We start from the raw sequence: 15,802 nt of genomic DNA, 5'->3' as shown, positions 1-15,802 counted from the left end.
TAATAAGTAATGGAGACCCCTGGCCTGATTCAATCCCACCATTTCATTAAGGTTGGACTGGAGCCACCTAACCACTTCCACTGGCTGAGATCACCAGAACAGCACATATCAGAAACAAAGTCTATGGCATTCAGACCCACATTGTTTAGTGGCTGGGTGGCACATTCATTCACTTGATTGTTGGAATAATGGTAAAACTATTCTGACACTATATTTCTAAAGACAGAACTAGGCCTCAACTACAGTAGTGCCTAATCTGGGTAATGCACTTTACGAAAGATGTCAAGGGCTTGAAGGGGAAACAGATTTACCAAACTTATACCAGATTTGAAGGATTTCAGCTACTTAGAGAGACTAGACAAGTTGGAGCTGCTCTGTTTAGAAGAGAGGAGTTTAAGAGGAGATCTTATGAGGTGGCTTTGGTAGATTAAATAAATTGAAACAGTTTTCACTGGATCAACAGCTTGAGGACAAAGATCTAATGTCATGAGTAAAATAATGAGACAAGATGATAATTTTTGAGTAGCTCTTATGATCTGAGATGCACTTCCAATGGGGATTGGATATATACTTGTGAAGGACAGATTTTCCTCATGACGTGGAAAAGGTGGGTCTTCACTGAATAAGACATTTTTCAAAGGACCAGGATGACACCACGGGTCAAACAAAAACAAAAAAAAATGCTAGAAATCACAAGTCAGGCAGCATCCCTGGAGACACAGCAAGCTAACATTTCAAGATAACAAAGTGTGGAGCTAGATGAACACAGCTGGCCAAGCAGCATCTTAGGAGCACAAAAGCTGACGTTTTGGGCCTAGACCACTTTGTTATCTCAGATTCTCCAGCACCTGCAGTTCCCGTTATCTCTGAAGCTAACGTTTCAAGTCTAACTGACTCTTCATCAGGCTGGAAGAGCAAAACTTCTTCAGGGTGGACATTCCTTGGATCAATTTTTAAAAAAATACATTTATCCATGGGATGAGGGTGTTTATAGTTAAGTGAGCATTTATTGGTAATTCCAAATTGCCCAGCAGACAGCTTAAGAGTAAAGCACATTACTGTGGGTTTGGAGTCACAAGTAGGCCAAACAAGGTAAGGAATGTAGTTTCTTTCCTTTGAAGGACATTAGTGAACTGGATGGAATTTTCTTGACAATCAGCAACAGATTAATGGTTATTATTTGACTCTTAATTCCAGTTTTTTAATAAATTGAATTCAAATTTCATCATCTGCTGTGGAAGAATGCAAACTGGAGTCCTCAAGATATTACCTTAGTCTCTGGATTAATAGTCTAGCGATAACACCACGAGGCCATTGCCTTCCTAGTTTCCCATGTTGGTCCTCACTTCCCCACCCCATTCCAAATGATGAATGATATGGAATACAATTTAAACTTTGCAACAGGTTGTCTTTTCGATTCTTAATGCTGCTTTCATCAGACTTTTTGTGCTTGGTTTTCAGGTCAGGAACTGACTAAAGTAGAGGACGAGGATGAGCAAGGATGGTGTAAAGGTTATCTTGATGGAGGCCGCATTGGACTATACCCAGCAAACTATGTAGAAGTTATACAGTAGTAGGCAGTGTGAATGCTGCTTAAAAAAAAAGTTGATATTTAATATGAAGGCATCACCACCAGGACCTATATCAAAGACAGTGTTTCTCCACTGATACCGCTTTAAAAAAATACTGTTTAAACTTTATTTTTCATTACTATGACTAACTTTAAAAAAAAATTAGCCTGTGAATGCTAACATTTTTGGCTGGGAGGACTAACTGTGCCCACAAAATTCAGGGGAGCTAGATTAGTGTTCGAGCATTGGACAGGGAATTTACTGAGCCAGAGATCCACAGGCAGCAGAGAAGATTGCTTGAGGAGCAGGAAGAGTTAATCTTGTAAATGAACCAGATTATCAGTTTAAAAAAAATACACAGGTCACTAACAGGATCTCTGTCAAGTAACCAATCCAAATTTGGCAACACAAGGAATGGGACCTGCATTCACAATAGCAATGGGAACAAAAGACCCTGGGTTAAACAAACATAACCCCTGTGGGAGGTCAATTAATTTCTATTCTCAGGATATCTACAACCCCTAGCCAGCTTCCCCACAAAACTGCATCATGTCACTTGTACAGGAGACAAAATGGATAGGAGGAAACTTAAGAATTGAATGATTTGAGATAAAATGGTAGCTCCCTGATGTTGGAATTCTCTCATCTCTCAATAGACCAGATACATTTAAAAGGTGCATTTGGAGCTATTTTGAATGACTGAATGCAAGTTTCAAACTTCATACACTTTGCAAATTTCTCATGCCTTCACTTATTTACATAATAGGATTGGCAGAAGCACAAGTAAATCACTTGCAAAATTTGTAAACCTGTAATGTGATGAACATTATACTAGAACACCCCTGCTTTAATCCTATTTTGTTTTACACTCCCAAAACGTGCACACCCCTCAATGCAAAAGATAAAGCTCTCACCCTCACTCACTGCAAAACTATGAAATACTTTACATCAACCATGAAAAAGCAATCAAAAGCCCTGGCTGATTTGCTTCTTTTCTACCAGACAGCAACTATAGGGTCTTAACAACCAAATTAAAACAAAGTCTGGGTAGTACCCAGACCTTTTCTACTGAGTCACTCAGACATCCACCATCTTAAATAGATGATTAACTTTGAGCACACACACTTATTTATAGATGATTAAACTAAGGGAATCTAATCTAAAGCACACCACTATCACAGGCCACGACAAATGGCAGTGTTGTATGTAGCATCTACACGACTTAGCATGGTACATTGGATAGCGTTATAAAAACAAAGATGATTGGGGGTAACCTTAGAGGTTCATAAAATCATGAGGGACATGGATGGGGTGAATAGCTAATGTCTTTTCCCCAGGGTAGGGGAGTCCAAAACTAGATGGCGTGGGTTTAAGGTGAGAGGGGAAAGATTTAAGGGGAAACCTGAGGAGCAACGTTTTCACACAAAGGGTGGTGCGTGTATGGAATGAGCGCTCAGAGAAAGTGGTGGAGATGGCTAAATTACAACATTTGACAAGGCATCTGGATGGGTGCATTGGAAGAGTTTAGACAGATATGGGCCAAATGCTAGCAAATGGGACTAGATTAATTTAGGATATCTGGTTGACATGGACGAGATGGACTGAAGGATCTGTTTCTGTGTGGTACAACTCTGACTCTCATATATTCCCGAGATGGCTTGCGCGCTCAGGCAGAAAGAACGACTGCGCCAGAGTGGATAATTTAGGCAACCGGAAATCAGCTTGGAGGATTTTAGAATGCTTTCAAGAAAGTGACAGGTTGCATTAGTGTGGTCCAGATTACTGGGCAAGTTTTAATTTCTGCAAATGACTAGTATAAATTAACCCTATAGTATTACAGATTGAGAAGTAAGGTACTGAGGAGCTGGAAATGTTGAGTCTAAGGTGGTTCCTCTGCTTCCTATGACCTCACGGTCACTTGCACCCATTTGAAATGGACATCTGGCCTTGATTTCAATTAAATCCAAAAAGATGCTAGAAATACACAGCCCAGACAACCTCAAAGAAATTCAGAGCCTATCAATTCTGACACAGCATCACCAATACATTAACTCATGTCTTTTCTGTTACTAGTGGGATTTTCCAGTCATTCCTGGCTTTCATTTCAGATGTTCAGCATTCACAATCATTCTGTATCATAAAAATATGAAATTTCTCTGTAAAACAGGATCGTACCTCAGAAATAGGAATAAAGTGTAAAGGAAATTGTGGTGAGCAGAGACCTCATCTAATTTAGCCTCAGCGTTCTACCTCCATTGTTGAAAGGCTTTTGCTGAAGTTATATTGTTTTAATCAAACTGCTATTCCAAAATGATAAAAGAGGGAACTCTTTATGTGTTACTCGCTCATCACCACCAGTAGGGTTCCAGGTTCAATTCCTCATATTAGGTGAAACCGTTAAGCAGAGCAACAATTAGATTTCAGATCTCCTTGGTTGGTGATAGGAAAAGTAAATACATGTTTCTGGTGAGCCTTGCAGGGCCCCGCCTCAAACATGAATGGATATTGGGTGGGACCAAGATCATGTGATCTTCACTCTACAGTAGAATAGTTTGTTAATGTTCACCGTCAGGGCCACCAACATTGAGGGCAGCCCATGTGGCTGAGGTACCACAGAGATCTTGTTATGTGTGTCAGCATTCTTCCATAATGTGGAGGTGCTGGTATGGGACGAGGGTGAGCAAGGTCAGAAGTCACATGACACCAAGTTTGGATAACAGATTTATTTCAGGTTACTTCACCTGATGAAGGAGCAGAATTCCAAAAGCTTGTGATTTCAAATAAACCCGTTGGATTGTAACCTGTTGCTATGTGACTTTGACTTCTAAGCATGCTTCCAAACAAGGGTCAGAAGCTTTAGACACAAGGAAGGAACAGAACTCGATAAAGTGATTGTGTTGCTCATAGAGAACTACCGCAGTTTCATCTGACCTATCTGCTAAGAACTTACATATATCAGACCTGAATAAACTTCAGAATGAGAGCACATTTGCATTCCTTAAAACAAAGTTAACCAGTCCAAGAGTTCCAGATATAAATCATCCAAGGCCCAGAGAATCTAAAGGTCATCTTGTTAGGCTGCCTTTAGAGGTTTAATCTTCTGCTCCATCTCAACTTCATATCTTTCAGACTGTCTAAGCAAGAACATACCATTGCTACAGCTCTTGTTTTTGTCTCCTCACTTGTACTACAGAAACGTGTTAACCAACAGGAAGCTACATTTGCAATTCTCTGTATATTGACACTGCAAATGCTTGTGAATAAAAGTTTGACAACAATGCACCTTGATTAAAAGATTAATCTTCTTCAGCTGGCTTCAGGTTCCTTTACCAACAAATGGTTGACAAGGGGCTGTTTAGTTCCTTTGTAACACCTAAAAACAATATGCAATTCAGTGATATGGATGAAGTCGAGGGGTAGAAAAACAGGAGGTAAAAAGGTCAGCGAGAGTTCCCAACTGCTTCGCTATTCAGCATTCCCTGCTGGAAGTTCAGTAGCAGTACCATGTACTGCAGAAATTCACCAAAGATTCTTAGACAGCTCCTTCCAAATCTGGAATGACTTCCATCTAGAGGGAAAAGGTAGTAGAAGTATGAAAACTCAATCACCTGCAAGATTCCCTCCTAAGGCCCTCACCATCCCAAATTGGAAATATATCACCGTTCCTTCACTGTTGCTGGATCAAAATCCTGGAAATCCCTCCCTAATGACATTATGGATTAACCTACAGCATGTGGACTCCAACGGTTCAAGAACACGGCACATCACAGCCTTCAAGGGCAACTAAGAATGGGAAAATACACCGGCCAGCCAGTGACACCTATGTCCCATAAGTAAGTTTTTTAAAAAGCCACTCGATGACACCAGTTGAGGTTGGATCTGAATCAGACTACTCTGGTTAACTAGAGTTAGTTGCCAATAAATGCTTTTGGGACAGCACTCCAAAGGAGAGTCAGTAGCATCAGGGATTCGTGATAGGACTATCTGAATCTACTTCTGTCAGCTTGATGTTCCTGCTATAATCATTCAAAATTACACATTCTATTCACTGTTTGACTCCATCCTATGGAGTCCATTCTCCAGCCAAACTCTCAGCTTGCACCCTCTGTAGTTCCAAATCAAGCTCACCATGAGTCTACTCTTTCCCCTTCTGGCTCATTATCAGGAGTGACACTCTTAGGTACTACACTCTGGAACGCAAACTCCTTTTTTGCAACAATTCCTCAAGGTCTATTAAATCAATCCTTTCAGCAATATCCTTTTTTTCATTTTACACCCATTTCAGCCCTGTCACCTACTTTATTCATTCACCAGATAATGATAGGCCAGCATTTACTGCCCATCCTTAATTGTCCATAGGACAGGCAAAAGTCAACCACAATGCTGCAGAGATACAAGTTGTTGAAACATGGAAGGGAACAGAAAACAAGCAGCCATTAAGAATAAATTTATTTATGATCTGAAATGAAACTATACAGCGTTCACTTAGCACATTATTCCTCTTCTCATCCCTTGATACACATTACAAACACTTCCAGAATTTCTGCACAACATCTGAAGGATATAAACCACAACACCAAGAGACAACACGTTAAAAAAAAAGACATGAAGATGATGCCACATTGAATAAAAATCCATCTCTCCGAAAATGTGAAAAGGCCAGTCAGGGACATGCAGAGGGAAGGCAGTGGGTGGGGAATGCACACTTCCTCTGAACATTAACTGTGTACAGCAGTATACTATTGGGTACCATTCCTGTCAAATAGCAGTGTTAAAAATGTGGAACTTGTAACTGCAATAAACTAGTTTTTATTTATTCTCATAAAAAATGAGAATTAAATCAATTTTTAAAAAGCCAGCATTAAATTTAGTGCCCTGAATGATACTGTTAACAAGGTTCATTTCTTGAGATGGCCAATTGAACAGACAAGAATATTTAATTCCCCATAGACAGGACTCTCAAATGTTGTAGGGAACCTTATTATTTATTGAAAAACCCATAGCAAGCTAAAAATGCAGATTGTTTGACTTGATTCTCTTACTCATCTTGAAATTCAAGGTTTCAAAGATTAGCAATCCAGGTCAGACTGGTCATTTTTGTGTTGGCTGCCCTAATGGTAAGCACGATGCTGAAACATTTAAGAGGAAGTGCAGTAATCAGAAGGAGAAAGGAAAAGAAGGTTATTTTGATGGAGTGAGAAGAATCGTGGGAAGAGCATAAACACTGACACTGAACTGCTAGACTGAATACCCAGCTCTGTATCTTAAGTACTGTGTTGAAATAGTACATTCCAGCTTTCCTGATATACTCATGGTTCAGACATTGAATGACCAGTTGTGATGAACAGAAGGTCACCAGGTTTGATGGCTAGCTTGTGCTGAGTTAACGAACCAGACTGGTGCTCATAAAACCTGTTTCAGGTCAAATGTTCTGCCAGTACTCACCCAGAAATTGCAGGCACTTGGCTGAAGTACTGGTACTCCGGACCAAGAGGAAATCAGGCCCCATGGGACAGCCCAAGTTAATTCAGTTGGGGATTAAAATAAATGAGAACTACTGCTTAGGAACTTTACAAATGAAATATGAACCAAATTAACTTTGCTCATCTGAGAAGTGTTTCTGGAGTGGTACCATTTAATATCAGGATATCCTGCGTGAAATAGAATCCATTGAAAGGGGCGCTTCTCCCCGGTGAGCATGACAGTGAGTTGGGCTACTTGCTAGGAGAAAATGGCAGTATAAGTTGAATGCATTCTTCCAAGTGAAGGTAGACAAATTGAGAATCCAGGAACCTCCAACATTGAGCATCTTAACTGTCATGGAACAAACTTGAACTTATATAGCATGTTTCATGTCACAGGATGCCCTACAGTGCTTCAGAATCATTAAAGTCATTACTGTAGTTGTAACAACAAAATTTGAAATGAGATTCCCAAGGACAGCTGAGATAATTGACCTGATTATTTGCTTTACTCCCTATCCTTCTTCAGAATAGTGCTATCAGCATATTTTTACACCCATCTGACAGGGCATCAGTTTAACATATCCAAAAAAAGGTATCTCCCTCACAACTGCAGAGTGTTAGTTTAGATTTTGTAAAGTCTCTCGAGTGGGACTTGAACCCCAAGTGGACAGGAGGGTGCCTAACTGAGCAGTGAGAAGTGTTGGGGGAGAAGAGTGTGGGAGGGATAATGTAGCTGCTGGTAACTACTCTTACCAATGAGATCTGCTGTCACGGTATGCCATGCTTGTCTGCCTTGCATCACCCTCTTATACACTGTAGCTCAAATGCAACCATCCAGATGTCAAATCATCTTACTGCACCTTGGCCAACTCCTATTGCTGCCCTACACCTTGCCCAATACAGGAGATCTCAGTAGTGTTTCAACTCCCAAACACCTAAAATACTGACACTTTTCTGGATGTCATTTCCTTTCAAATAAAAAGGGAGTTCTTTTTGGTCTTGCAATTGTAAACACCACTTCATTTGTCTTATGTTCTGGATACGGAATTTTATGGAACAATGCATAGTGAAAATGGGAAATCAAAGCCATGCTTCATCACATAACGAAAAGAAAGGCAACCACTGAAAGCTGAAACTTAAATGGAAGTAGACAAAGGAACCATCCAAGTCAGCAAACAAAGCTGCACTTCTTCAATGCACCCTGGCAAAACACTCACCCATTTTTATCCCTGAATTCATCTACACTTCAATAGCTTACTTCTCACTCCCTTGCAAGTCCAGATCCATGTTACCCCATGTTAGTCATGAGACTAGACAGAGACCAAAACTTTAACTGTTTGTGACACATCTAAAAACTTTTAATATGAAAACTGGTTATTCTCATTTTCTTCAGAAGAAAAAGTTCTCTTTTTCATACTTACAAGTGTAGACTCTGATGTGGAGACATCAGTTCTTAAGAGCTACTGAAGCATTCAGCGAACTTGCAGCGTCAGCAAAGCAGCCTTTAGAGTCGACAGCATGATCTCTACTGACTGCCAACGTCATGGGTCAAGCCAGCAGCCCTAGTTACAATGTCGATTACTTGGAGACTATTTTCAGATCTGCTGACTAAAGAGGATGTAAAGAAGAAACAAAAAAACAGACACAGGTTGCCTTTTCTCAAAAATAAAATTAAATACATTATTTTTTTAAAAACTACAGTAATCAGATCAATACACATGGGCAAAAACAAACAAAATGAAAGCAACCTTCAAACTACTGCGGATGCAGCACTCAAATGCATCTTGAATCTTTCTTAAAAAGTGGTTTAGTACCAATCAGGTTGCCTGATCCACACAACCTCTACTGATTTGGGAAAACCTAATATTTAAAAAAAGACTCATCCATCTCCTACCACTAGCCCATTTAAACAGGATAGCAAGTCAATTGTGAATTTTCTTTTGATTGTCCTTACAGGACAAAAAGTTCATCTTGATGACTCCCAGTTTGGACTTCCGTATGTCATGTCCAGACCCTGCACATAGAGAAGTCAGACTTGGGAAGCTTTTAGATTAGATCCATCAGAATCTCTTCTTCCAACAGACTGGTGCCTTGCTGCAATCCACCTTGAGGTACTGGGCCCCGTGGGCCTGCATTCATCATCATCTGGCCTGCAGATTTAAAGGGTACAGAAAAAAGGGCCATCACAACCATGGATGAACCACCAGAGTGTAAATACAAGCCTTAAGCTACAAATCCAGAAAAATAAAGATAAGCCCAGGAAGGAACTTCAAAACCACAAGAGTTTCCCCACTGGATTTTGTACAATATCCAATTCCAAAATCACTGACATCTGAAAAGATCCTACAAATCTCATCTAGCCTGACGTGTTTTAGAAACTTCAATTGACTCAGTTTCTTTTTATTCACTCAACAACTCAAAATGTATTTCTGTAGCACTTCTAACATAACAAGGAAATCTTGTGGCTCCAGGTCAGAAACAAAAACAGAAATTGCTGGAAAAGCTCAGCAGGTCTGGCAGCATCTGTGGAAAGGAATCAGAGTTACCATTTTGGGTCCAATAATCATTCCTCAGAACTTGTTGGTTTACATGCTGATGATAGGGTGGCAGGAGGAGATAAAGAGTAAATGATAGATAGGGATAGACACCAAAGAGAGAGAACAACAACTGGACATACAAAGGAGTGGATAATGATCTGGCAATTAATGGGGACTGTTAGTGACTAACAATGGGTTGTGTGCAAAAAAAAATGATAACAAGGCCTGGTTTGTTGGGGTTGGAATAAGGATATGGATCAGCATAATCCCTAAAGTTGTTGAACTCACTATTGAGTCTAGAAGGCTGGAGGGTCCTTCAGTGAAAAAGGAGGTGCTGTTTCTCCAGCATGCGCTGAGCTTCACTGCAGCACTGCAGCAAACCTGAGACAGATACTGGCCAGTGAACAGGGGACTGTGTGGAAGCGACAGACAATTGGAAGCTCAGGGTCTTTTCTTTGGACAGTCTGTACATGTTCTGCGAAGAGGTCATGTGGTCTAAGCTTAGTTTTTCCCAATGTACAGGGGATCGCACTGCGAGCAGGCAAAGCACTGCGTCGCCTGGGTGGTGTACTTGGGCCCTTGGATGCTGAAGGGGCAGGTTCCCGTGTTCAGATTGTGAAGTGGACCAGAGTGACTCAGAGGGAACAGCCCCCGAAGGCAGACAAGTGAGGGTAGGGGAATACGCATCTGGTGGTGGCATCTCGCTGGAGGTGGTGGAAATGACAGCTAACGATCCTTTCAATGTGAACGCTGGTGGGATGGTTTCGTAAGGACAAGGGGAGGCCTATAGCTGTTGCGGGCGGAAAGACAGGGTTGAGGGTCAAAGTGCAGGAGATGGGTCGGACCTGGCTGAGGGCCCAGTTGACAACGGTGCTGGGGAACCCTCATCTGAGGAAAAAGGTGGGCATTTCAGAGACACCAGTGGAAGAAATGGGAGAACAGAATAGAGTCTTTACAAGAAGCAGGGTCTGAAGATGTACAGTCAAGGTAACTGGGGGGAAATCAAAACTGAAAGAACTCAAGATGTTGTAAATCAGGAACAAAAACAGAAGTTGCTAGAAAAACTCAGCAGATCTAGCAGCATCTGTGAGGGGGAAAAGAAAAATCAGAGTTTACGTTTCAAGTGCGGTAACAGTTCTGAGGAAGGGTCACCAGACCCAAAACGTTAACACTGATTTTTAATGCACAGATACTGCCATACCTGCTGAATTTCTGTTTTTATAACTGTGGGAATCAGTGGGTTTGCAATGGATATTCGTGGCCAGTCTATCCCCAAAAATGGAAACACGTGTCAAGCAAGGGAAGGGGGGAGTCCGGGCCACAAATTGGAAGCATAATTAACAGTCTTTTCCAATTCCAAGTGAAAGAGGGAAGCAGCACTGATGAAGCTGTCGATATACCAGAGAAAGAGTTGTGGGTAGGGGCTGGACTGTGCCATGTGCCCCACAAAAGCAGCAGCATAACTGGGGCTCACTTGAGTACCCAGGGCTAACCTTTTGGTCTGAAAAAAAGTGACAGGAGTCAAGAGAAATTGTTCAGGATGAGGGTTAGCTCAGCTAGGCAGAGGAGGCTGGTTGTGGATAGAATCGGTTCAGGTCTTTGCTCCACGAAGAAGCATACAGCCCTTAGATCATCCTGTTGGGGAATGAATGTATATATAGACTGCAGTAAAACGGAGGCAGCTGGAGTCCATAAACTGGAAATTCTGAACTGGCAGAAAGGAATTGCAGATCTAAGTGGACAGGGACTGGACCGGGGAGAAAATACCGAGTCAAGGTAGGGATGAGGAGTTCTGTGGGCGGGTAGCAGGCAGAAGCAAAGCGTCTGTCCTGTTTGTGGATCTTGGAAAAGAGATGAATGTGAGCTGTGCGGGGTTGGGGGACTGTCAGCTTGGAGGCAGTGGGGGGTAGAAGTGTTGGGGGGCAAGGAGTGTAAGTTTCATGGGAGACAATCACCAGATGAAAAGGAGGTTACTGACCGTAGTGGCACAATGGCCTCATGTTCCATGGTGGGGTCATGGTCCAGGGAGGGATAGCAAGAGGTATCTGAAAGCTGGAACTCAGCCTCTGCAAAGTAGAGGTCAGTCCGCCAGACAACAGACCACCCTTATCAGCAGGCTGACAACTAAGTCAGAGTTGAATCTGACAGCTTGGAGTGCAGTCAGTCCTGGAAGGATAGGTTGCAATGGTGGGAGTGGGGGAGGGGGAGCAGAGAAATTGAACTGGCCAATGTCAGGGCAACAGTTCTCAAATGAACTGGTTGACTGCAGGTAGAAGGCCAGAGGGAGGGATCCAGGTGGAGTGAGGGTGTTGGAGATGGGCAAAGGGGACCCTTACCTAAAGAAACAGGCAAGGAAGAAGTGAAGGAAGAAGAGTTCAACTTCATGTTGTGCCCCAAAGTCTTTAATGTGAGCTCAGAGAGATAAAACTGAAACCTTTGCCAAGTACAGAACATTCAGCATCGGACAGTGGAAGGTCAGGCAGGATAGTAAATACATGACAGGGCTGGGGTTGGGGAAGGGGATGGAGTCAGAAGGCAGGGGAGAGGAAGCTGGTTTGGAGGGCCTTGGGTATCTAAGCTGTTGTATTGTGTGTGCCTTGATGCCTTTCAGTTTTTAGCTCCAGGTCAGAGTTCTACTTCAGGGCTTGGACATGCAAGGTATGCCCATGGCAGTCAAACAGGTTAACTGTCAACCTGCACATTCTGCCAACACAGTAATGGAGGGGAAGAGGGAGAGAGACAAAACATTCCAATGACGTTACCAAGGACATAAAAAGCAAAGAAATCAAGCCATACAAGTGCCAAAAGCTTAGTCAAACAGGTAGGTTTTGAGTGATATTTAGAATTTCAAAGGGATATGGGAGACTCGTTTAAGGTGTGTCACACAATTATCAATAGCAGATTCAGACACACTGAAAATTTTAATCCAAATTAAAAGAATCACATGTTCTTTAGTTAAACTAGGAATTCTTTGTAGAGAATTAGACTCCCTTACTTGTGAACAACTGACAAAAAGACTCTCCCAGATGCCCTCCCATCTCTTCCCATGAGTTGCTGGTGATACCCCTGTTCCCTGGCTGCTTAGTGATAATAATTACTGGTGACTTAGAGGCCCCTTCATTGCTCCTCTTTCATCCCATCACTAAGCCAATTGTACTGACACTTCTTTCCATGGTCCCATGCAAGATGGTGTCCTCTAGGAAGAGACAAAAGCTTATTTGTATACTTCATTCCTTCACATCGATACAATTTCTCATATCCAAGTGCATCTTTAGCATTACATCCAATACCAAGAATGAGACTGTTTATATTGTCTCTAATAACATTCATCCAGATGGATTCTGATACTTTATGACTGGCAAACAGATATATTTCCACTATCTACGAATGTACTCGCACGCAACTTTCATTCATCCAATTTTTCCTGTGCATTATGGTTCTCTTTACAAGGTAATCTGCACAAACTTTTATACTAACTGTTCAGGCTTTGAATTTTCTTACCTTGTAAAGGTGGGCGTTGAGCCATCTGGTTGCCCCATGGTTGCCCAGGACCTTGGTGCATTAGCTGTTGCCCTTGCATCTGGAGTTGTTGTCCTTGAGGGTGATGGGACATCTGCTGACCCATGGACTGATGGGACAGCATCTGAGAAGCTTGCTGCTGGATATGGTGCATAGGTTGTTGTGGCTGTGGAACTCCACTCTGAGACTGAATCAAAAACATCACAGAATGAAAAAAAAATTACAAGACTAAAACAATTAGACAAAATCAATTATTCAAAAATGGGAGGAGGAGGAGGAAGTTCATCTAGCAAAATGAGGTGGTTTGGAAGCTATTTTTGGGCTTACACTATACACCATCAACTGTTATGAATATTAAAATTAACTTTTAGAATCTCAATTTTCTGATCTATTCCAGGACTAGTAATATGTAAATGCAAACATTTTCTGCATCTGACTGTACAATAAACAGCAACGTACACAGACAGAAAGTTAAATTTTGACAGTGTTGCGGATACATAGATCATAGAATCCTTACAGTATGGAGACGGGCCGTGTTGCCCAACAAGTCCACACTGACCCTCAAAGCATCCCACCCAGACCCATCCACTAATCTACACACCCCTGAACACTATGGGCAATTTTAGCATGGCCAATCCACCTAGCCTGCACATCTTTGGACTGTGGGAGGAAACCGGAGCAATGGAGGAAATTCACAAAGATATTGTTCGAATGTGCAAACTCCATGCTGACAGTCGTCAGAGGGTGGATTCAAACCCAGGTCCCTGGCTCTGAGAGGCCGCGGTGCTAACCACTAAGCCACTGGTACAGCTGAAAGTCCCTTCAGAACTCATTCAGCTGATGTCAAGGACCTTAAAACAACCCATCCTAAATAGCCAGATGTCACTACTTGTTGCTTCCTCAAAGTACCAAAGTCACCACTGGCTGCAATTCAATTAAAGCAAGTCATAGCAAGTCAAATTTCACCTGGTCAATGCCAAAATAAGCTGACCCTCCCATTTTACAAAATATTTGCATACAAAAGTATCCCCCATCCTACTACTACAGTACAATCAGGTGACCAATCTCTCCTTCAGGGGATGGTGATAGCCTAGTGGTGTTATTGCTGGACTGTTAATCCTGGTTCCCAGATAACATCCTGGGGATGTAGGTTTAAATCACGCCACGGCAGTCGGTGGAATTTGAATTCAATGAAATATCTGGAACCAAGAGTCAAAAACTGTGAACCCATTGTCGATTGTTGGGAAAAAATCCATCTGGTTCACTAATATCCTTTAGGGAAAGAAACTGCCTTCCCTACCTGGTCTGGCCTACAGGTGACACCAGACGCACAGCAATGTGGTTGATGGTTGGCTCTTACCTGCCCTCTGGGAAATTAGGGATGGGCAATAAATGCTGCCTAGCCAGCGATGCCTTCATCCCGTGCATGAAGAATATTCACCAGCACCGTCACCATTCTCAAACACTAAAGGATCAAGAGCTTGGTGCCAGGTTCACAGCAAAAAACTGCATTCAAAGTGCAGGTGGAGAACTGGAATCTAAATCCATGAGCTATACTACAAGTGTCAGAAGGTCATCTCAACATTAAGCTCTGGAAATGTTGAGTACAGAAACTTGAGTCATTAGTGCACTTCACTCTTGCCATTTGCTCAGTTGGAAATTTAACAGCTTGGAGACTTGGGAATTGTCCTTGGCACCAATACACCATTTATAGGGAAATCCCACATTCAAATTTCAAAATCTAGTGGCAACAGTCCTGACTTATAATGAGTGCAGCGGTATTAAGCCCATCAGATAATACACCAAGAATTTTTAAGAATTAAGGGTCCATGTAGCGAAATGGTAAAATTACAGGACTAGCAATTCAGAGGGTCAGGTTACTGTTCTGGGGACCTGGGCTCATGTTCCAACAAGGCATCTGGTGGAACTTAGTTCCAGATTTTATTAACTGAGTTTAAAAACTTGCAATGGTGACAATGAAACAACCGATTATCTTAAATCCTATCTGGTTCACTAATGTCTTTCAGGAGAGGAAATTTGCCATCCTTACCTGATCTAGCTTACATGTGGCTCCAGATTAACTCTTAGCTGCGTTCTCAAATGGACCAGTGTGCCACTTAGTTCAACGGGCAACAAATGCAGACTCTGCGAGTATCACTCACTTCCCACTAATAAATAAATAACTACAATGGATTTTATGTAGAAACTTAAATGATGGCTCTTCTCCACTCTGCAATGCACCGAGGAAATCAGCCTTGACTTCAGACATACTGCCTCTGCTAGCTTTGATCATAAATACAGAGATATTGTTTGCAGAGTGCACAGACAGCATGCTCTTGATAACAATTAAATTGAAACCATAAATCCGGCCCCACGTCAGACTTAATACATACTTCTCCCAACTGTTAGCAGTTGCACCAAGAACCTCTTCATTGTGGTAAATGTACCTTATCCAGGTGCAAACAGCTGACTGAAACTGCCTGAAGGGCCAACTGGAAGAACCTTGTAAAATCAGCAAGTATAAGATAAGCCGGTACTTTCCAAAACGTTCTCCCAATGCAATCCACATCAAGATTTGAAACCTTTTATGGCCTCTCAGAGATGTACAGAAGAGGGCCAGAAAGCAGTCGGTCCTAGAATAGGAGTGCAGCTGTTAATAACTTGGCAGCCATTGTTCCCTCAGAGCTTGGGGCACCAAAACTTAAAATTG

At 42.0% G+C, this 15,802-nt stretch overlaps 2 protein-coding genes across 9 annotated transcripts in view; one reads left to right on the top strand and one right to left on the bottom strand.

Annotated features, from left to right (window-relative positions):
* Positions 1 to 4,851, top strand: part of si:ch211-51c14.1 (protein kinase C and casein kinase substrate in neurons protein 3) — a 67,752-nt gene extending 62,901 nt beyond the window's left edge. For 4 of the 5 annotated variants that reach the window (XM_048521485.2, XM_048521484.2, XM_048521483.2 and 1 more), the window contains one exon: positions 1,462 to 4,851. In XM_048521485.2, the coding sequence (XP_048377442.1) occupies positions 1,462 to 1,574 (113 nt within the window). In that variant the 3' untranslated portion in view covers positions 1,575 to 4,851. The remainder of the gene's footprint in view (positions 1 to 1,461) is intronic. The other variant, XM_048521486.2, reaches the window with a different exon arrangement.
* Positions 4,852 to 6,003: 1,152 nt separating this feature from the next.
* The window catches only part of med25 (mediator complex subunit 25), a 45,123-nt gene continuing 35,324 nt past the window's right edge, over positions 6,004 to 15,802 (bottom strand). For all 4 annotated transcript variants that reach the window (XM_048521237.2, XM_048521238.2, XM_048521239.2 and 1 more), the window contains 2 exons: positions 13,075 to 13,279; positions 6,004 to 9,186 (listed from right to left, as the gene is read on the bottom strand). In XM_048521237.2, the coding sequence (XP_048377194.1) occupies positions 9,083 to 9,186; positions 13,075 to 13,279 (309 nt within the window). In that variant the 3' untranslated portion in view covers positions 6,004 to 9,082. The remainder of the gene's footprint in view (positions 9,187 to 13,074; positions 13,280 to 15,802) is intronic.

The sequence above is a fragment of the Stegostoma tigrinum genome, chromosome 38, assembly GCF_030684315.1.
Source record: "Stegostoma tigrinum isolate sSteTig4 chromosome 38, sSteTig4.hap1, whole genome shotgun sequence".
NCBI classification, from domain to species: Eukaryota; Metazoa; Chordata; class Chondrichthyes; order Orectolobiformes; family Stegostomatidae; genus Stegostoma; species Stegostoma tigrinum.
This window is presented reverse-complemented; position numbering and strand designations above follow the sequence as displayed.